General features: G+C 35.3%; 3 protein-coding genes across 15 annotated transcripts in view; all 3 read right to left on the bottom strand.

Moving 5' to 3' along the window:
• The window catches only part of LOC111435659, an 8422-nt gene extending 4071 nt beyond the window's left edge, over nucleotides 1-4351 (bottom strand). For 4 of the 13 annotated variants that reach the window (XM_023073107.1, XM_023073108.1, XM_023073109.1 and 1 more), the window contains exons 1-2: nucleotides 1707-4351; nucleotides 88-309 (exon numbers count right to left, since the gene is read on the bottom strand). In XM_023073107.1, the coding sequence (XP_022928875.1) occupies nucleotides 162-309; nucleotides 1707-3988 (2430 nt within the window). In that variant the 5' untranslated portion in view covers nucleotides 3989-4351 and the 3' untranslated portion in view covers nucleotides 88-161. Of the gene's footprint in view, nucleotides 1-87; nucleotides 310-1170; nucleotides 1320-1346; nucleotides 1571-1706 lie in introns of those variants that run through there. The other 9 variants (XM_023073117.1, XM_023073114.1, XM_023073116.1 and 6 more) reach the window with 9 other exon arrangements.
• A 4380-nt stretch (nucleotides 4352-8731) lies between these two features.
• Nucleotides 8732-14614, bottom strand: LOC111435661 (AT-hook motif nuclear-localized protein 3-like). Its single transcript, XM_023073120.1, has 5 exons — nucleotides 13704-14614; nucleotides 12079-12146; nucleotides 11418-11549; nucleotides 9505-9666; nucleotides 8732-9372 (listed from the first exon to the last, which is right to left on the bottom strand). The coding sequence occupies exons 1-5, from the start codon at nucleotides 14056-14058 to the stop codon at nucleotides 9076-9078; spliced, it is 1014 nt and encodes a 337-aa protein (XP_022928888.1). The 5' UTR covers nucleotides 14059-14614; the 3' UTR covers nucleotides 8732-9075.
• Nucleotides 14615-15294: 680 nt separating this feature from the next.
• LOC111435598 (65-kDa microtubule-associated protein 3-like) lies at nucleotides 15295-20419 on the bottom strand. The gene is made up of 13 exons (XM_023073009.1): nucleotides 20306-20419; nucleotides 19621-19711; nucleotides 19324-19530; nucleotides 18640-18888; nucleotides 18327-18536; nucleotides 18085-18240; nucleotides 17816-17975; nucleotides 17577-17728; nucleotides 17400-17487; nucleotides 17144-17217; nucleotides 16968-17042; nucleotides 16569-16815; nucleotides 15295-15938 (listed from the first exon to the last, which is right to left on the bottom strand). Exons 2-13 carry the CDS (start codon nucleotides 19690-19692, stop codon nucleotides 15466-15468), a joined length of 2163 nt encoding a protein of 720 aa, XP_022928777.1. The 5' UTR covers nucleotides 19693-19711; nucleotides 20306-20419; the 3' UTR covers nucleotides 15295-15465.
• Nucleotides 20420-21828: the final 1409 nt, after the last annotated feature.

A 21828-nucleotide genomic window follows, 5' to 3' on the forward strand; every position in this document is an offset into this window, starting at 1 on the left:
TCCCTCCCTCCCTCACCCCCATCCCCATCCCCACCACACGCACAGACATAGAGACACAGAGAGAGAGAGAGAGAGAGAGGATGTCACCTTGTAAATGTCTTTTCTTTGACTATGACATCTACAACAGCATTGAGATAGACATCCACTCCACACAGTGGGGCTCAAAAAGTGACATAAGCAGGCACAACAGGAGATATATCTGGGATTCCATCGGTGAAGTGCATCTTCAGCTGCAAAGATATGGTACCTAGTCCGAGGTTGACTTCTGACAGCTCTGGTTCCGTTTGATCAAACATATCCACCACGTTACTGCATAAAAAAATTGTTGCAAAAATTTCAAGCCAACGTTATTTCTGAGAGTTGTTCATTTTCTTTGAACACCAAGCTATCAAAATTCTACGTTTAATTAACCAAAAAAACCACCCTAATCCTTGGAAGCTTCTTGCTTGCTTTGATCATCTTTATCCATGAACTAAGAAATATTTGATTAAATCCAAACAAAGAGCAAACTAACTAAACATTTGGGCTTTCTAGTCATGAAGAACACTACGAGATTGAAAAGTTTAATATTCTTCCTTTTTTATGCTTGAATAAATAACATGAAAACATAACTATTGTAGTTTTTTTAAAAAATATTTCCCTGTTTTCTTTTAAAGAAAAAAATGCCCCAGACATTGCGGGGGGCTTCACTTGAAATAATAAAAATTGCCTCAGAAAAATATGCATTTATTTTTCCTTTTCTGGTCCCTAGAGTCCCAAAGTTCAACTTCAGTTCTATGAACAAACAGCACTTTTTGTCTCTTATATAAACATGGGTTGAACACCAACTATGAACAGTAGGAACAAAAAAATCAAATTATTTGAACTAGAATTGAAATTTTGGAAATAGGGGGTCCAAATTTAAATGTGGCAAAGTATACATGCTATAATAATAGTATTTTTAACGTATTAAGCATATAAAAATGAAGAAGCTAAACAGAGCAAATAAATAAGATGCTACAGCTTTTTTTTCTTTTTCTTTTTTTCCTTTTTTCTTCTTTTAACAGTTCAAATAAATAAGATTCAACTTCAAAGGAGCTTAAATGGTTAAAGTGGATCAGAAAGGTTAAGATGTTGAAAACCAGGAAAGACTGCATCATGAAGATCATTCTGGTGCCAGTCATGGCATACCTTGTTCTTGATGCACACACAGTCAAAGAAATGTGTATAGGAGCATTCTTAAACAGACGAAGCCAATACCACTTTCCAGAAACATTTGATCCTCAATTTAAAGGGGCTTCATATTTAAGTCAGTGTAATTGTCCTTTTCTTTTTCTTTCCTGAACAAAAACCGATTCCTTGTGAAAAAAAAAAAAAAAAATAGTTTGATAAGTTAATAGCACTTCAAGTCCCATGCTGATACAGAAAATTATAAGAGTGCTCATACTCAATTCCTGACCAGTTTTTACTGCCCTCTGTTCTGCATGTCTAGAAATTCATATCCATCCCTGAAGGGGAAAGAAAAGAAAAAAGATTGAGGGCTCCCTTAGAATCATGCAGCTGTGTAGATTTTATCAATACATGGCTCAATCTACGCTACATGGACAACACAAAATTTGCGGTACAAAAATGAAAAGAAAAAAAAAAAGTAGGATGAATTAAAACAACAAAAGAATTTAATATACGCTATTTCCATGATTCTGCAGGAGTTCAAAAGAAGACATTACATTGAGGGTGCATCAGAAAAGACCTCATTGAGCATGTCATTTTCACCATCTGCCATTGAAAATAGTTCTGCATCTTTGTCTCCCTCGTTAGAAAAGTCACCCCTTTCAAGCTTGGCATGAGCTGCAACAAATACCATCTTCTGAGCTTTCTCCAAGCCGACCCTAGAGTGTCGATGCGAGCAAACCAAATTCATGATAGAACATTTACACTTGTAGCCACAGGATGTTGAATGGAGGAAAATGAGCCTTAGTGCAACCTTGGCAAGGGTCTTAAACTCGCTTAGGCAAGTTTCCCAGACAAGTCGCCTACTCTGTGGGTTGGCAATTTTCATCTTTCCAGTTAAAGGGTCTCGTTGTTTAACCTGAACTGCCTGAGCATAAAGTGGGTCTAGTCCTTCGGATCTCCATTTCATAAGCTCCATGAATGCGACATGAGCTTCTTCCCTGGACACCAACCGATTAACAAGTGAATCCACATCCTTTTCCTGCTCTTGCGAAAGGCACTTGAAGGGTGGAAGATATTTCCCATTTATGTCCCTCCTCAAGTAAAGAGGGTCCAGAATAAATGCAGCTGACCATGCTGGATGATAATTTTTTCTAAACCGCTTTTCTATAATTTTTTCCACTGGCTCTTCGGCTATGCTGTATTTTGCACACCATTCCTTCACTTTTGATCTCAGCTCTTCCCAAAGAGGCAAGCATTGCCCTATCAGTGGCCTTTCGGCTTCAATCTCTCGAGCCATCCCTCGGATCATCTTTACAAATGAATGAACTGCCTCCACTTCATCCCAAAAGCGTTCATTTTGTATCAGACTAGAAACCTCAGTCGCAAGTGAATCCTCCATGCATGCCAGCTTATAGGACTCGTCTAACACAACCATTTGAAGCACATGAGCACAGCTAAGCAAATCATCAAGCATAGCATAAACAGGAGAAAAGTTTTTGGATGTATCACAGTTTGGCGAAGGAACATGAAACAACAAATGGCCCTCTAACTCCTGCACCTTATACTTGTTTAAACAATTCCTAACTTGAGATTTGGTGCTTACAAAGTTTGCAACCTTCAAGCAATTTTCAGTAACTACCCTGAAAAGTGGAAGCTCTTTGTTAAAATCCTTTATCAAACTAATAAAACCCTGAAGCTGGCAAGAGAGATTTACCATCCAATGATACTTTATCTCCAAATTCCTCAACGCCTTGGCCTTATACTTATCTGCAATTATCCCCACACATTTCTGCAGATCACTCCCACATATCTCGTTGACCGTATCCAAAATAACCTCTTCGGCATACTTGGATGATACCAGTCCCCCTGTAAATAGTGCTTTTTGAAACACAGTAGTACCATTTGGAAGATTGACCATAAATTTAACTACACTCTCTTCGCCACAGCAGTTCTTATTCTTCCAGCCATCTGAAGCAATTTGAAAAGACGCTGCATCTCTAATCCTGGCTTCTGAATCAGCTTTGGCCTCTTCAAACTTGGAGTCGAGCCGAGCTCCTAAAATGTCGGTTCGAGGTATTGAAGGCAAACCTAACTGACTAAGCAAGGCTTTGAACTTTGGGTGCTCAAGGCACGAAAGCGACACTGACCCACATGACTCAATAAGCCAATCAGTCAGTAATTCGATGGCAGAATCGATTTGTTCCTTACTTAGCCTTGGTCCAGGTGAGGCATGTGGACTCTTCAGTTTCTTGACACTGTTTTCCAGCATTTCAAGTGCACCCAAATCATCTTTCCCACCTGATAACACCAACTGATGCTGACTCAACCGCGGATTTTGAGCCACTGGCGTCCGCGGCGAGGAAATTAGCGGAGCATAGGACCGCGTCGGCTCAATCATGGCAAGCGAATGAACTTGATAGGAAGCAGTAAGAATTGGAGCATTCATTGGGGAGCTTCGCTTCTTGTGGTTGTGAAATGTCGGAGAAGGGATCGACGATATCGGCAACGGCGACGCCGAAGCATTAGACAGAGAAATGGAGCTCAAATTAGGACAAGTGCCTCGCTTCAAATGCTCAGATGCAGTCCGCGAAGGATTCGAAGCCGAAAAAACAGAATCACACAAAGAACACTTGAGCTTCACCGCTTTCGGAAGACTATTACTAGGATTCCGTATAAGAACAGGCTCCAAATGAGCCCAATACCAAGCTCCTTTCCCCTTAATAGCCTTCGTTCGAACAGTTACAAGGCACTCATACCGTTTATTCAAAGCCTTCGTCGCTAAATCCTCCGTCAACTCCGAAGAATCAATGTTAGGCGGTGAGTTCGTGGAAGCCATAAATCAAAGTAACAAAACCAAATTTGCAATCACAACAACGAGTCACAGACATTCAACTACAAAGCGAAAAGCTCACATCTCGGACTCCGTTCCGATAATCGCTCCATGCTGCTACTCCCGAGCATCATTGTCCGGAAAAAACCTCGCCGGCGGTGGCGAGTGGAGCTGCAAAAGTAAAAGAGAACGGAGAGTCCGATCACAGGAGAGCGCTGGTTGAAGTTGAAGAGGAATGGCGGAGAATGATGAGTTGACAGAGATTGGAAATGGAGGGATTAGAAAAAGAGAGTGAAAAGTGATTTGCAGACAGAGAGAGAAGGAAAGCGGAAGACGAAGAAGCAGACGATGACGTTAATAAAGAATTCGGGAAAGAATAAACGCTGAGAGATTTCTACCGTTATATATATATATTAATTATATTATAATATTAAAATTAAAATTTTAGTATTCAACATTATATTTTATTAAATTTATTAGGATGTGTTTAAGTTTTTTTTTTAATTAAATTTATATTAAAAAAATAAAAATTATGATTATAAAGTTTTTTTTTTTTTCAATATTATATATTAAAAATGAGAAAAAATTTCTTGAAATTAATTTTTGTCTCAATTATCACCAAAATTAATGGATAATATCGGAGTAATGAAGATTGAAATAAGAGATTGAGACTCGAGAAAGCTTCTTCGTCCTCGTCCCGTGAACATCTCTACTTTTTTTTATGGAACGAGAGACTTGGTTACTATTTACAAAATTATATTAAATATATTTACATAAATTTTTTAGTTTTAAAAATTTCTATTTCGGTCTCACAAACTCTGTAACAGCTCAAGTCTCTCACAATGCACCTCTCTTCAGGGCCCAGCTCGTTCCACTCTCTAACCGATGTGGGATCCACGACTTTGATACCCATCAGCTTAAGTCTCTCACAATTTTCCTCCCTTGGAGGCCCAGCTCGTTCCACTCTCTAACCGATGTGGGATCCACAACTTTGATACTAACAACTCAAGTCTCTCACAATTCTCCTCCCTTGTGAGCCCAGTTCGTTCCACTCTCTAACCGATGTGGGATCTACGACTTTGATACCATCTGTAACAGCTTAAGTCTCTCACAATTCACCTTTCTTAGGGACCCAACTCGTTCCACTCTCTAACCGATGAGGGAACCACCTCCCTTAAAGCCTAAAGTCCTTGTTGGCACACTGTTTGGTGACTGGTTCTAATACCATCTGTAACAGCTCAAGCCCACCGTCTGATACCCATTTGTAACAGCCCAAGTCCACCGCTAGCAAATATTGTCTTTTTTGGTCTCCTCCAAGATTTTAAAACACGAGAGATTTTCACGCCCTTATAAAAAATGTGTTGTTCTCCTCTCAAACCGACTTGTGATCTCCATTATGAATATATATACATATATGTGGTTAAAATGAGTGGAAAAATGACAAGAAATAGAGTAAAAATTACAAAATTGATTTATATTTAAAGTTTAATTTAATAAAATTAAAAAATGTTAATTGGAAGTTAGATTTAATTATTAAACTCATGCACATCAAATCAAAATACATTAATGGTGATAAAATTATTGCACATCTATTAATGAAAAAGACCTCAAATAGGAGCTACCAATTGTCTAATTACTCTAGGAGAATCTATAACGCTAAAAAAAAAAATATAGGGGCAATTTCGTAATATCCATAATTAAAATTTATTCCAATTAAAATAATATAGAAATTAACCCAACAACTAATGTACAAAAAATCATTTTGTAATTAAATATAACAAAATATTTTAAATAAAATAAATTATAAAAATCATTTTTAATTTTATATAAAAGTTATAAATAATGTGTCACATACATTTTTTTAATTTTTAAATTTTTTAAAGAGAAAATATAATTTTAAAATTTTGTAATTAAATATAACAAAATCTTTTTAATTAAATAAATTATAACAATCATTTTAATTTTTTATAAAAATTATAAATAATGTGTCACATACTTTTTTTTAATTTTTAATTTTTGTAAGAGAAAATATAATTTTTAAAATTTTGTAATTAAATATAACTTTTTAATAAAATAAATTATAGCAATCATTTTAATTTTTTTCATAAAAATTATAATAAGGTGTCACATACATTTTTTTAAATTTTTTTAAATTTTTTTTAAGAGAAAATATAGTTTTAAAAAATAAATAATTTCAAATTTTCAAACTTACTTTATTCTATAATGTAATTAAGATATATTTTAAAATAGCAAAAAACACGTGTCAATTAGTTATTTTTTGCCTAATTAATTAGAGACATAATAATGTAATTAATCCTTTCAAAATGGGTAGCTTTTCTACTTTTACTATTACTAACGGTGATATTGATAGCTAAATTATGATTTAAAGAATTTAAATTTTTTATTTTATATGTATTATTATTTTTAAATTTTGTAATGATTAAGGAATTGGTGGAGTACTTATTATGCTAATTAATAAATATTTTATGATTAATTACCTTAATTAATTGAGTAAAAAGGAAGAACACTATTTTTTTAAAATCATTATGATTCTGAAAATTAATTCACTTTTAAAGCTCCGATAGAACCTAAAGATAATGGAGCCTTGGTGAATAATTATTAAGGGCATATTTGGAAAAAAAAAAATTCGGTAATCAAATATTTATAAATTATATAAAGATTTAGTGTAACACCCGAGAGATTATGAACTGATACTACCTCTAAATAAAAACGATATCGAGTGCATGATAGTTGAGAAAGACTTCAAAGAATTAAAGTTACTACTTCTACCCGACCATCCTGTTCAGTGGCTCAATTATAAGACAAGCAAACAACATGGTCACGTCGGTGTGGATGCAAGAGAATGTCAGAATACGTATTCCAAATCATGATTCGAGGACTGGTCATGAGGTTACAAATGGTATCGAAGCGGTACCTGACCTAGTAAGATACGATCCGAGGACGATCCAAGACAGAAGCTAGTGAGTATGTGACTAATGAGTTATGAATGAACCGGTATCATACCCAAATGAGAATGATGTTAAGAATAGGATAGTTGAAATTGAAGTTAGTACCTATATGAACAAGATGTAACTTTCTTTTCGGTGGAGCTCCAAAGTTGAAGCGCTTCAAAATAAGTAGGTAGCGTGTTTTGTCATAGTCGATGAATCCCTCAAACTAGACATAGTTAATTTAACCTATCTAAAATATTTCTCACCCAATATTTCAACGACGATTCCTATGATTATTTTTAATACTTATTTCTTAAATTCTTATAAATGGTAGAACATCTAAAACGAATCAAATAAATAAATAAATAAATAAATGTTACACGAATATCATCGATAACTTGTTGATAAAGTTATCACTTTACTCGGGAAGGGAACAAATTTGATCCAAAACCCGATAAGAAATTAAAAAAAAGAAAAGGAAAAACATCCAATATATACCAAATGATATTACATTTGAAGAAATTAAGAGAGAATGATGAGATTGGGGGGAAAAAGAAAAGGAAAATAATGAGAAGGGAATTATTATTTGGAGGCCCCAAATGGAAATAAATCAATAAATAAATTTAATTAAATAATATTTTGATAATGAAAATCATGTGGGATGGGATTTGTGACAAAAAAGTCAAAAAAGTTGGGTTTGGTTTGGGTGAGACATCTAATAAGCTCATCGGTCTTTCTCACCTCAATAAATAATTATTTTTTATATATTTTTCAAAAAAATTATATATATATATATAAATAAAATTGCTTCAAATCGAAACTACTTCATTTTTAATTTTAAAGTTTATATGATTGAGTCGCAGATAAATGCTTAGTCAAAACCTCTTTCTCATTGAACCCAACTCTTACCAACCGGTCTCAGCGGGCAAAAGACTGGTTTTGCAGGAGGTGATAAAGGTGATGAGAAGAGGCCGGGGGGTGTCTCCTGCCGATTGCTCGGGAGGAGAAGGGAAAACTCCGACGAAGAAGAAGAGAGATTTCAATGTGATCATACGCATCATTCTCTTCACCACAAGAGACCGGTCATCTCCAGTTTTGATCTGCAAAATGATGATCATAATGGGCAACTTTCGTTTGTTATTTGCAGCAACACAAATACAAATCAAGATTTCATGTTTCTGAAACATTCCACAGCTACAAGATGCATAAACTTCAGCTGCAATGATAATGTTGAAGAGTAAGTGAGAATGAGGATGATTTCAGGCGAACAGCGGAAGAATTTATCGAAAAAGTTAACAGAGAATAGAGAGAAGAAAGGCAAAGAACCTCGAGATCAGTCGAGTAGCTGGGGCGTCGATATCGGCTGGCCAGCTTAAACTGAATGAATTGAATTCATGGAACTTGTGTTCTAACATAAGAATGTCAGAATTTTGAAGAAGATACACATAAAAGCATGAGAATCAAGCAGATTCAATTAGACAATTAGAATGGTTTCTAGAATCTTGCTTCATGGTTTCATTGGAACACAAATCAAATTGCTCGAATTTAAACAAAGCGTTAACGATCAACATAAACCAGGTTGCTTCACCGCCATCCCGGCCAAACGACATCAAATTCATTACTTCCGAATAAGAACATCTGGGCAATGATCCTTATGCAGATCTTAGGAGCTAAGATGAACTTTCATAACCAACTATTATAATGAAGGAAGTTGCACTGAATGCATGGTGTTCTACAGAACCTTATTAACAAAAGCCAGCCAGGCCTGAGATAAATGAATACGTACACAAAGAGAACATTGGGAAACAGTGTTTGAAATTTAACTTAAAATGTTATTATTTCAGATACAGAGAATTCTAGAACATGAATAATTTACACAAACTTCTGCACCTAAACTGCTATAACGTTAATTGGGATACAACACACAAGAACCTACATGCTGAGAACAGAACAAATAAGCCTAAAGGATCAAACTCCTATCTAGAGATGTTACCTGATGGCCACATATACGTCAGTTGTTTAAACACACTTAGTTAGCCCTTTAAAGAATCAATGAGCTCATACCATTGATAATCGAGGTCGAGGAAAGCCAATGCACCAGCAAATCTGCATGAAAGATTGATGTGCAGGGGACGATTATGATCAACAAGAAACCTCATGGTTTGAATGGTTGAGTACACCTCTTGATTCTTGTGGAAATGGTAACTTTTCGTTGACTTGTGGAGTTTTAGACGCTGGATTTTGGTCTAAAGAGGTTGGTTTATCTTCAATTAGAGTAGATGGGACTATGGCCTCCACTCCGCCAAGGACTCCGTTCGTCCCTTCGCCAGAAAGAACATCGGCTGGAGGTAAAATTGCGTTCGATTTAGGTTCCATCCTACTCTTCTTTGGTTTATGTTCCTTCTGGTGAACTGGGGGTAGGAAACTGCCCACCACCACCTGTGATCATGTAGTTATACAGTAATACTTTGTATTGAACAAATTGATACTGAAGCTGATGGTTTAGAATTATATTCATATGCACTAACATAAAAGTTGTACTAACTCATATGGAGATGGAGAAAATGATACCTGTACTGGACCAGCTGCTATCAGCATGCCGGCAAGTTCTCCACCCATCACTCGGCCATCTGAGCCAGCCAAAGAAACACTCACCCCTCGAGATCGGCTCTTTGTTCCACTGCTCTCAGAAGGCATATATGATCCAGACAACGAAAGTATCTCAAATCGACCCTAATAATCAAGAACAGATCAGGATGTTCTACCATGACAGTTGATAAGATGCAGGGATACATTTGCATAGAGCGGCTAACAATAACAAGTAACATTTGAGACAATCGTTTTAACAACCCAAACGCACCGCTAGCAGATATTGTCCTCTTTGGGCTTTTCCTTACAAGTTTTCCCTCAAGGTTTTTAAAATGCGTCTATTAATGAGAGATTTTCACACTCTTGTAAAGAATGTTTTGTTCCCCCAACCGACGTGGGATCTCATAATCATAGTTGTTTAAATGAAAAAGAACTCAATATATGAAGGAGAAGTAATAAACTATCTGAATTTCATGTTCTGTATTTGGTGGAAGATTCAAGAGTTGAATTCCAATTTAAACAATTGTTTAAATTGTATGAAATAATATATCTATAAACCATAAAACTAGCCATAATTGTCGAGGATTATTGGGAGTGAGTCCCACATTGGTTAATTTAGTGGAAGATCATGAGTTTACAAGTGGGGAATACTATCTCCATTGGTCCTTTTGGGGAAGTCCAAAGCAAAGACATGAGAGCTTATGCTATGGGTAAGTCCAAAGCAAAGACATGAGAGCCTATGCTCAAATTGGACAATATCATACCATTATGGAGAGTGGTGATTCATAACATGGTATCAAAGCCACGCCCTAAACTATGTCTCCCTAAATTTAACTATGTCAATAGAATCCTCAAATATCGAACAAAGAATTGTGAGTCTCAAATGTGTAGTCAAAAGTGACTAAAGTGTCGAACAAATGGTGTACTTTGTTCCAGGGCTCCAAAGAAAGGAGTCGAGCCTCGATTAAGGGGAGGATTCTATTGTTTAAATTGTATGAAATAATATATCTATAAACCATAAAACTAGTCATAATTGCCCACTAAACAATTATTAATATATTTATGAACATGTTTTAAGTTACAAAAAACTGTGTGATAACTATTTTGTATAATCAATATTTTAATTTAACATGAATAAATTATTTATAACATGAAATACTATATTTATTAACATTTTTATCTTTTTTTAAAATTATCCTGCATTTTAAAATTTTAAATTCAAAATCTAGATCACAAAATCCAAAAATAGTTTTAATCAACAGAATCTAGATTGCTTACTAAATGAAACATAAAACAAAATCCAGATTGCCTACCAAATAGGCCCAACTTTGCCAGTGATTTTCTCTTGTATGAACATGTGCAAAATTTCAGTTCTTTCTCAAAATTCCTATACATTTGCTGAAAAAGAACTTATGGCTATATATGGTTCGAAATTCTAAGTCAAAATGTGAGACTGATTCTGGAAAGCTACCATTTTACTTATTTATTGACATGAGACAGGACGGGCGAAACAAGCAAGCAATAAATCGATCCCAGCCGAAAAACAGTTGATTTGAGTATTTGTACAAGACAACTAGCATCAAGATCATTTCAAATGTTTTGAAGGTGTATTCCAGAAGATAAAAGAAAAATATTCAACTTGGTCAAATGCAAACAGTACAAGAAGTATATTATCCTCAAGTGTCAATGAGCATGCATAAAAAATGACATGGGAAACAAAACAATCAGATCTTACTGCAGTCAGACATTTGAATTAGAAATAAAGTGTGGGATGAGCAATAAGATCAAACATGCCTTCATCATATAGAAGATGCATTTTGCAGACCTATAGACTTCAAATTCATCAATATAGAGGAGCTTAGATGGTTTGTATATCAAGGAAGGCGACGACCTACCTCATACGTTAGCGTGCCCCCAGAAGATGTTGACTGCCGAAGTGTAACATTCGAAACCATACCATTAGCAGAGAGTATAAAAATTGCCCGAGATCCTTGTTGAGAAAATGACATGATTTTCAAGTTAACATCCTAAAACGGCAGGAAATGGGCGTTAGGAACAATTGGCAACTAGGCATTAAGAACAAATAGGAGTTAAAAGAGATCATTTGTAACAGCCCAAGCCCACCATTAGCAGATATTGTTCGCGTTGGCCTATTACATATAGCCATCGGCCTCACGGTTATAAAACACGTCTACTAGGGGAGGTTTCCACACTCTTACAAGGAATGCTTCGTTCCCCTCTCCAACCGATGTGTGATCTCACAATCCACCCTCTTTGGGAGGGCCCAACATCCTCACTGGCACATAGCTCAGTGTCTGGCTCTGATACTATTTGTAACAGACCAAGTCCACCGTTAGCAGACATTGTTCGCTTTGGCACGTTACGTACCGCCATCAGCCTCACAGTTTTAAAACGCTAGGAAGAGGTTTTCACACCCTTATAAGGAATGTTTTATTCCACTTCTCCAATCATTTAGCTAACCTATTATTATTTGATACAAGACTTATTCCCTGATGACAGAATAGATGCCTCTTGGCGAGGGATTCCAAGGCTTACCTCACCAATATTAACAGTGATCACGTGAGGTGTGAAATCTGCTCCAGCAATGAAGGCAACCTTGTTACCTGAGTAACAGATGCATTATGTAAGAACCACTTAGAAATGAAATGAAGTTTCTTCATTTATATTAAAATTGCATGGCCAGACTTTTAAAATTAATTCATGACATCAGTTACAACCATACCCATTAAATAATGATCGTACTGTTCAATATTTCTTTTTAAATATTCTCATTTACCATGACAAAAATCAGCATAAATTTCAAGAAAAACCAAGAACATATTACCTGAAAATATCATTTCAAATTTTCAATAAAAGAAAAAATCCAATAATCCAAGCCCCCTAACTTCTCGTGTCAACGTTAATATGACCCTTAAAGAGAGACAAAAAAAATCTTGTCAAGTAACTCTTCCTGAATATATTTTGATGCTTTTTTTTTTTTTTATAAACCTTCATAAGAACCATATCCTAACTATTATCTCGAGAATGTCCAACAAATAATTCCATTGAGTGAATACCGGACCCAAATCCTAAAAACAACCACGCTTTTGATTAAGCATGAGTAACAAAATCAAATAAAGCAGAGAGAGGCATTTTGACATCTTCTTAACCCGAAATGGCAAATTGTCTAGAGAGAGGAAAGATTCCTTTTTTAAGAGTACCCTTGGAAACAATCCAATGGAGACGAAGTGGGACCAGTAGCTCAAAGGATTAGAGCACGTGGCTACGAACCACAATTTCAAGGGTTCGAATCCTCGCACATAACCAGCCAAAAAGGGTAGGACTTTTTTTCTCTCATAAGACCATTTGTATCTATATGCATTAAGATCCCATATCACGAATCTCTCGAATCTAGTTTAAAATGTAAATGGTTAAGAGTTCAAACGTTTAGCTGGACGTCATATCAGCGAACATCCACACTTGGACTTAAAAAACCATCAATGACCTGTAACTTTTAGAGTCTTAAAAGAGGAAATCTTATCCTCTGTTACTCCATACTCTGTTTTCATGGCATTAAACTTCAATTTTCCATTAAAGGAAGCAGAAAAAGGGAAAAATGATGAAGAACAGAGCTACCAAGCATTGTTTCAATTATTTACTTTCAACAAACTAATATTCCGATACCTACACTTCATCCACTTTCAAGTTAAACCAACACTTCATAATAATGCTGCTCCCTGAATTTTCCTTCCATTTTCCATTGATTATCATAAGCAGCCAAGTTGGAAACTTCACTCAGTCTAGATTCTCCAGATCCAGACAAACAATGGCTATGTTCTCAAAGGCTATTCTATCCTAGGGAGAAAGTTCATCGATTTTCCAGAAGGCTCCAAAGTCACTTTTGATTCATAAATTACTATTTACAGCAGATCTGAAGAGAAATCACTATCACATCAAGACCCAACAAACATTCCCTCGTGATTCTACTGTACAAAATCCAAAAAAATACGTTTAAAACCATCACTTTCTACACCAAATATAACTACACGGACCCCTCTTATCTTTCCTACAAGTACGGAGATTCTCACAATTAAAGAGAGAGAGAGACAGAGAGAGACAGAGAGAGAGAACACAAGACCGCCATAACAGAATTTCAAATCATCAAATGATCTCAAATATACCTGGAATCTCAAATTCGTACCCTCGTCGCGGCTTCTTAATCGACTCTACTGACCGCCCTCTTCCCCGTTTCCAAACCGGAAATTCTCCACTCAGCGGAATCGAAGACGAAATCGGCATTGGCGACAAAGTTGGAGCTACAGTCCCATTGGGACCGTACTTTCTCGGCCTTCCTCTTTTCTTCTTCCCATCTGTAGCCGCCACCGTTGGAACACTCGCCAGCGGCTGCGGCGGCGGCGGCGGTGACTCACTATCTGTGCTTGTATTTTCAGGTCTCGAATCCATCATTCCTAAGCTCTCTGGTGCTTGGCTCACTTCTACTGCAAATCCAAAATCCACTCCCTCTTTCTCCTCCATTTTTACAGTGACACAGAGAAAAAAGATCGGTTCAAAAGCAAAACAACACAAACTCACCGCTTAAACCTTAAAAACCTCCATTATTCACACCACAGACGATCTTCCAAACCATAACATCAACGAAGAAGCTCTCAATGAAGAAGACAACGAAATAAGAACACAAGAAAACAAGAACACAGCCAATGAAGAGAGATGAAATCCAGAGCCTATGACTACAACATCAAACTCGAAACCTCCACTAGAACTGCTTCTAGATCAGGAACTTGAGCTTCAGTACTACAACTTGAACTCAGTTTCGTTTCAGTAACCTAAATCTCCACCATTACAGACTATTACACAGAGCTTCAGTGAAGGGAAAATCCAACAAATCACTGACCCAAAGATCGTAAAAATAAAATTTAAAAAAAAAAAAAAAACATAAAAAAAACAGTAAAAATAATTTCTCAGAAATTCAGGAAAAATAATCCAAACAAATCAGAATGATCGCATAAATTTTTTCCAGAGGCAGAAAATTAGGGTTTTGCAAAGGGAAATGAGAGGAAATAAATAAAGTAGAAAAAAGGAATGGGAAAATTAAATAAAATTAAATCAGGAAAAGAAAAATTAAGGTGAAAAAGTTTAATAGATAATTAATATTATATTTGGGAAATTCAAAGTATAGATTTTGGTTAATAAAATTGTTCACGTCCGTCTTCTAATTTGATTTGAATTTAATTCTTGAGATACTATATTATATTACTAAAATCCATAAAATTAATGGAGAAAGAATAAATTTTCAAAGATACAAAAATAATAATTATTATTATTAATAATTAATAACTTTGAATTTTCTTTTTTTTTTTTTGCTACGCTCTAAAATTTTAACCTTTTTCTTACTTAAATTGTTCACTCGTATGATATTTGCTTGTTCTCGAAGTTTAATCTTTGATGTATCTTCGAAGTCTTTAAACTTGAAAGTCTTTTGATCTTCTACAGATCATCGGGCTTTGTATAGAGTAGTTATATATAAACCATACACATCAGTCTTTTGATCTTCTACACATTCTCGGGCTTTGTATAGAGTAGTTATATATAAACCGAGTGTATACTCGCCACTAGTACACATGTGAGATTCCACATCAGTAGAATAACGAATAATTCCTTATAAGAGTATGAAAACTTCTTCATAGCATGCACGTAAAGTTTCATTTAAAAAATAGTTTCCTAGTTCGTAAAGGTGTTTCCCATAGAGACGTCGTTAATGTTCGTGATAAGAATATATTCACAGTTGACCAAAAAAGCCAAATAGAATTGACTTAGAGTTTCTCTACAACAACTACAAAAACTAACCACGATAAACTTTGTTAAGGTCATTGAGACTCATCACACGCCAGAGGCAAGCAAACCACCCAACCATTTGGTTATCCATCAAACTTGTATTGATTTTATATGCGTTTTCGGAAGCACAAATCCAGCTCTTTGTTCCTCGAATGAATATTCGATGTCGTCGTCCGGGATTTGCTCGACTTTGTAAGCAGAAGGAGGCAGGGCGATTGCCGGGGTTGTGGCAGTCTGCATTGCAACTGATAGAGTTGAAGGGGTAGATGGCACTGGAATTGTCATTGGCTTTGGATTCATGGTGCCCTGGTCGTCATCTTTAGGAACTGAAGTCTTCTTCAAAGGTGTGGCAAATGGCATATTGTTGGTTGGGCTTGTTTTTTGTGATGAGTCGCTAGATGCTGTGTTTTCATCATTGATAGAGTTCGTTGTGTTCGTCTTTGGTTGCACTGTTGTAGCAATCGGTGCGAAAGGTTTTCGAGTCACCAACTCGGGTTCACGAGCATTGGCCAGTGAGTTATTGTGGCTCACAAGTTGACCAGAAAAATCAAGTTCTCTTCGGCCTAAAACAAGAAAGAGGCACAAGAATATCAAACTACTGCCAAAAGCTGAACAGAAGAACTCATCACTAAATCAATGAACAAGAACTAATAAAAATGGCTGTACAATGTCTTAACGTTGGTATGGTATTATAACGGACAAGGAAAAAGAAATAAAGCCGTTTCTTCACAACTATGTTTTTTACTGGAAAGGTTCAAGAACAAAGAAATAAAGCCGTTCAATGACACTCTGTTTGTAAAATATCATTGCTTTTCAACGTTCTACTTACTTTGTTTGACCTAAATTCCAAATATATACATATATATACACACACACACACACACATGCTGGTTAAATTATGATACTTTAAAAAAAGGACTTCCGAAGAACTTTCTTCTTTTTGTTCTTTTTGTCAAAAGTTATTCGAACAGTAAAACATTTCATGTTTTAAGAAATTTCTTAAGTTTCATCCTCTAAAAACAAAAACCATAAAAAGAAAGGCTTTAAATATAAGTTTGAGTATTGACTTCAAATGAATACACAGAAAATACTATTGCCATATTGAAGATTATGGTCTCAATAGACGTACGTACGTGTATTCATGGCAAAAGTATAACCCAGATGATCAATAATAACTAGCCAGAAAAACATACCAGCAGTTGGAAGAGATCCAAATCCTTCATCATAGTTTTGATCATTCAGCTGGTCACTCTTCCTAGATGAACGTGACTGAGGTGTTGCCTTGGGCGTTTGGTGCGCGGACCCTCCAATGGAAAGCCTCTTACCTGCGGCTGAAGATCTGGGAGCCTTTTTAACACTCTGGGGTTTAGAAGGGCTTGGCTTTGATCCATAAAGAGCCTCCTGTTCTGCAATTAACTGTCCCTGGAGTTTCTTCTGGTCCTAATCAAATAAAACAAGGAGAAAGAAATAAGGACTTGACTGAATAAGTCAGTTTTTCAGTACGGAAAATGGCCACTTTAAAGTCAATCAGCACAGTTGGTGTGTCCATTGAGCAATAACAGTAGGAAACTAGAAGGATAGTAAGTATCAACCCGCAGCCTCCGACGCTCTTGCTCTTTCTCTTGCCTTAATACGGTATACTCTTCAAGCATATTGAGCAGACGGACCTGAAACGAAGTCAATTACAGAAGAAAATGTTGAACAATTTCTGCAAGAATATTAAGTTGAACAAACAATTGACAATTAAAATATCATATGAAGTACTTACACCATCGTATGTAAACTCAGTGCCTCTGTCATTCTCCCATGCAACCGTTTTTGCAGTTAATGCATCTACCATTCCTGCATAAGATGGTTATGATATTCAAAGACACGAAGATAACATTCAGAAAAGAAAGCCAATGACATGACTGCTGGTCTGAACACTTCATAATAAAGCACATAAAGGCACGAATTGAATTTATTGAATACCAACTTAATGAATGAATGTCTTCAAAAGTCTACTAAACTGTTTGAATACAAACCTGGAAGCTTATTAACCAAAGCTCGGGCCTTCTCTGCGCGTTTGAGAATGAGATGTGTCCCTCTACCAGCATTATATCTATTTTCATCCTGTGAAACACAAATAATGTCAGGGTGCAGCTAGATTTAAACAATATAGATCAACTAGTTGGTGTAATGGAAAGTGATAAACACTTTACCCTATTATACTCCTCGAGCCAACACTCCTCTTCACATGCAGCCAACCATTTCTCAACTCTTTCAAGAATTTCTTTCCTCACAAATGCTTCCCCTTTAATCCTGGCAACCTGAAGCTCAATTTGCTCGAGAATAATGGCAGGGTCAACATCTCCTACATCAGATGGAATTGCATACAAGTTAATAAAACAACAAAAGGAAGAGGCAGTAATATTTTGTTTTATATTACACTGAATGTTACCGGAGTCTAGAGTTTCAATTGCATAATCCACTATTGTATCTTCCTCTAGGACCAAATGTGTTTTTCTACAAATTTCATCCAGCTCTGACTTCTTCTTCAAAACAAGTTCTTTCATCTTGCTTGATTTTAACTCTTCTAACCGAGACACCTCTGCTTCAACCTGTAAAATATTGATCATTATTAATCTAAATTCAATTCTTTAAGTTTCCATGACATGCAAGTTTTGTTATAGCAGAAGATCAAGATGATACAAACTCGGAAGTACTCACAGTATTAATTGAGTCCACAGAAAGACTATTGGGTTCGTTTACTTCATCTTCTGAAGCAGCTATATTACATGTCACATTCTGGAACAACTGTTGTTCTTCCATTGGCGTATCCATTAGATTCCAAAGCTCCAACAAAGTTGTAGCAAGATCTTGGAGCTGCCCAAAAAAGGTGTTATTGCAGCTAATTCAAGGCAGATAGGTTTTAAATTGTTATCTACGGATATATAGATTTGAGGTAATACCCGCTGCATTCTTCGTAATTTGACCTCCCGCAAATTAGTTATTGCAGCAGCCAGGGTTTCAATTGATTCACTAGTTAAGGTAAAAGGTCCTTCTGGGTCACCCAAAGTCGGATGAAATTCGTTCACTGTTTGCTTGAAATCCATCCCAAGCACTAAACAAAGCAAGTTTAGAGTCTGAAGGTGCTCCTGAATAACCATCTGCCGGTCACTCTGCATAAGTGGGTATCGAGTTTACTGAGTGACTGATAGTACGAAAGGCATCTATCTAAAAAAAGTATATAACGAACTTATTAAAAAAATCAACAAAGTTAACCTTCTCCTTCTGTAGCATATGTAACTTTCCCGTTAGTTCTTCTAGCTTCCTCAATGATAAATCATTTTCATCAATATCTATACTGGAATGTGAAAATTCTGATCCATAAATCTCACAGGAAATCTTCTGTATTTGTTCTAGGACTTCTAAAAATTGGTTTCTTCTGTCTATTTTTCTTTTCTGCATTTCATCCACTTGTGGAAGAACACGGGCCATCTCTTCTTTCAAGGTTCCAGCCTTTTGATCAGCCTGAGAATAATAGAAACGCTATCAATAATCACACCATCAAAAGCACTCAAATCATTCAAAGAAATATCAACATATATATCTATGCCTATAAAAGTTGCCATATTGAGCAAACTGTGAACTTTTGTCATTACCAAATTTTGCACATTAGATGAGTTATGCACAATTAAATTGTACGCAAGATTGAAAGGTTGACCAATAACTCATTATCTGAGCCACAAAAGTTCATGCAGAGATTAGCAACTAAAACTTAGTCATATTAGTTGATTATATAGAGCCTAGAAACCATTTGAAAACCAAGACCTATGTTTAAAAAACAAAAAATCCTAGAACTGTGATATCGGCACGCATCTATTTCACGTTTAGCTTTATGATGGCCAATCATAATTAAACAAAATCAAAGTTATTATGAGGTGAAATCCTGCAATATGTTTCAACCTGTCTCGTGTGTACTGGTCTCTCGCCCATTGCAGAGCAGATGGCAGCCAGTTCTGCTTCAGAATCAGCAATTGCCTGTCTTAGCTGAGCTCTAAAGCGGTTTGCTTGATCTACCTTTCTTCTGTAAACTTCTAAGCACTCTCGTTCAACCTCAAGCAACATTTTGTCCCTTGTGGCCTCAGATTCCCCTACTTCGTCCCAAATGATCTAATATTGATATAATATAAATATTTCAGCCTGGCGAACTTACAAAAAATGGCAGCATTGTTCAAAAGGTTTTAGGAAAAAGAAAAAAACCTGAAGTTCATGTAGAAGTGTTCCACATGTTGTTTCCATTTGTAAAAGCGGATCATTTCGAACATTAGTCATGCTGACGCAATTCAGTCAGCTACAAAAGATGACTGAATCAGTATATCAAATAGTATAAGCAAACTTCGCGCCACAAAAATGAAAACGATCCACAAATACTGACGAATCTTCAAAGAAAACGATTATTCCATTCCGAATATGAAACTCAAACCCTATCCAAATAGCCGCCTCAAAAACAATGCGTCAGATTATGGGAATACAAAATGCTAAAACGATTAAACACGAATCCAAACACATTCACATGAAAACTTGGTTCAATCGATTCATAGCATGACATTCAGAAAACATCCCGTCGTTCCGCTCAAAACATGACCGTAAGAAAAAAAACCGAATCATCATTTCCGAATTCAAATAAAGAGAAAACAAACATCATCCTCGACACGATAGAAAACAAAAAATTGCAGTTACGCTCAAATGTATAGGCAACACGTCTCATTTCCCCAAATCCACAACAGAAACAATAAAAAATTGCAATTACGCTCAAATGTACAGGTAACACATTTCATTTCCCCAAATCTTCAACAACAACAACAAAATTCCTCGTCACATACAGAGCGATTTCCCTCAATTAACGAATGAACGAGAATAGAAATCAGAGAGCTTAAACACAAACCTGATCAATCGATGCTCCGAAAACTTTTCCGTGGCGAATAGGATTTGTGATTATCTCCTGAGATCTATATGTTCGTTTTGTTCCGCGTTTCGAATTTGTAAGAGAGAGAGAGAGAGAGAGAGAGAGAGATTGAAAAATGGGGGAAAAACAGAGAGAAGAGAGACGTTATGGAAAATTGGACCGTTGGGGAAGAGAATATATTTTATTTTATATGATTTATATATTTATTGATGTTGTATTAAAAAAATAAAAGAAAAAGGGGTTTGAATTTCAAACAGAGAGAAAAGAGAGGAGAGTTTGGGTCCGGTGTGCCGCGGCTGTACATTAAGAATACGAACGTATACAAGGCCCACGGCCCAACAAGACCGGGCTGACAGACCTACAAACCGGGAAATTCAAGGCCCAATGTTAAGAAAACCGTTGGCCTCACAACTCCTTTTCATGCGAGTGGTTAGGTTTCTTAAATTTATACCGTTTGATAAAAATATCTCAAAAGTTTTAAAAATACCAGAAAATTATTAAAAGCTAAATATAGTTTTAACTTTTAATAGTACTTTCAACAAATTTCATCATTATCTTTTAAATTTAAAAATAAAAATTAAAAATTAAAAATAATTCATTTAATAAATATTCATGAAATTTTAAAAATATTATTAACACTTTAAGTCTTACCAAATAAATAAATAAATATAATAATAATAATAATAAATAATATTCGGAGTATCTTTTAAACATGGTATTGGACAATAATGTTTTTTAATTTAAAATTCTTAAAGAAATTAATTTTAAAAAATTAAATAGGTTTTTAAATTTAAAAAAATTAATGGTGTTTTTTAAGTTTTTTATTTTTAGTTTGAGTGTATTAATGACGTTGCAACCTTCAGAAGTATTTTCAGAACACTTTTAACGTAAAATGGTATTTTTAAAACACTTTTAGTATTTTTTAAATAAAATATTCCTCATTTTTTAATCCATATTTTTAATATTTAAAGGTTTTTTTAAATTTTTATAAAAATTAAAGAAAGTTATCTATTCGAAATATTTTTATTAATTTAGCATAAAAATGCATTTCTCAAAATTTAACGTCAGTTTAATATATTTTTTTTAATTGATAATAAAACATCAAACTTTCAATATTATGTCCGGATAAATTTGTGAATTTAAAAAATCAAGCGCATCTATTTTTAAATTCAATAAATAAAAAAAATCATAAGATTCAATTCGTTTGCATTTGATATAGAAACGAAAATCGACCTTAGTGATCAGACGATGCGGCGTGTAAAAGTTATCGCTCAATAAATAAAAGTTTCTTAAGTCTCGACTAAGTAAATTAAAATTTTATTCGAGAATGGATTCACTTGACGGTTTTAGTGTAAATTTTAATTTTGTTTAAAAAAGAAATAAAGAAGGAAAAAAGAAAAAAGCATTGGCATTCATACGCTACTATTTCTTCACGGTTTCTTCCCAGAACATTCTCTTCCTTCTCTTCCATTTCACCGTTTTTTTTTTTTTTTTTTTTTTTT

This window comes from Cucurbita moschata, unplaced genomic scaffold (genome assembly GCF_002738365.1).
Source record: "Cucurbita moschata cultivar Rifu unplaced genomic scaffold, Cmos_1.0 Cmo_Scf00050, whole genome shotgun sequence".
NCBI lineage: Eukaryota > Viridiplantae > Streptophyta > Magnoliopsida > Cucurbitales > Cucurbitaceae > Cucurbita > Cucurbita moschata.

What these genes read in the sequence shown, in the direction of transcription:
- LOC111435661 (XM_023073120.1), bottom strand. Translation starts at nt 14,058, where the DNA reads ATGGAGGAGAAAGAGGGAGTGGATTTTGGATTTGCAGTAGAAGTGAGC. An exon ending in TCACTGTTAATATTGGTGAG is followed by an intron (nt 11,550 to 12,078) that starts GTAAGCCTTGGA and finishes CTGCCGTTTTAG; the next exon opens with GATGTTAACTTGAAAATCAT. An exon ending in GGGGCACGCTAACGTATGAG is followed by an intron (nt 9,667 to 11,417) that starts GTAGGTCGTCGC and finishes CTTGATTATTAG; the next exon opens with GGTCGATTTGAGATACTTTC.
- LOC111435598 (XM_023073009.1), bottom strand. Translation starts at nt 19,692, where the DNA reads ATGACTAATGTTCGAAATGATCCGCTTTTACAAATGGAAACAACATGT. An exon ending in TTTGGTTAATAAGCTTCCAG is followed by an intron (nt 17,218 to 17,399) that starts GTTTGTATTCAA and finishes CATCTTATGCAG; the next exon opens with GAATGGTAGATGCATTAACT. An exon ending in CTGAGTTTACATACGATGGT is followed by an intron (nt 17,043 to 17,143) that starts GTAAGTACTTCA and finishes ACTTCGTTTCAG; the next exon opens with GTCCGTCTGCTCAATATGCT.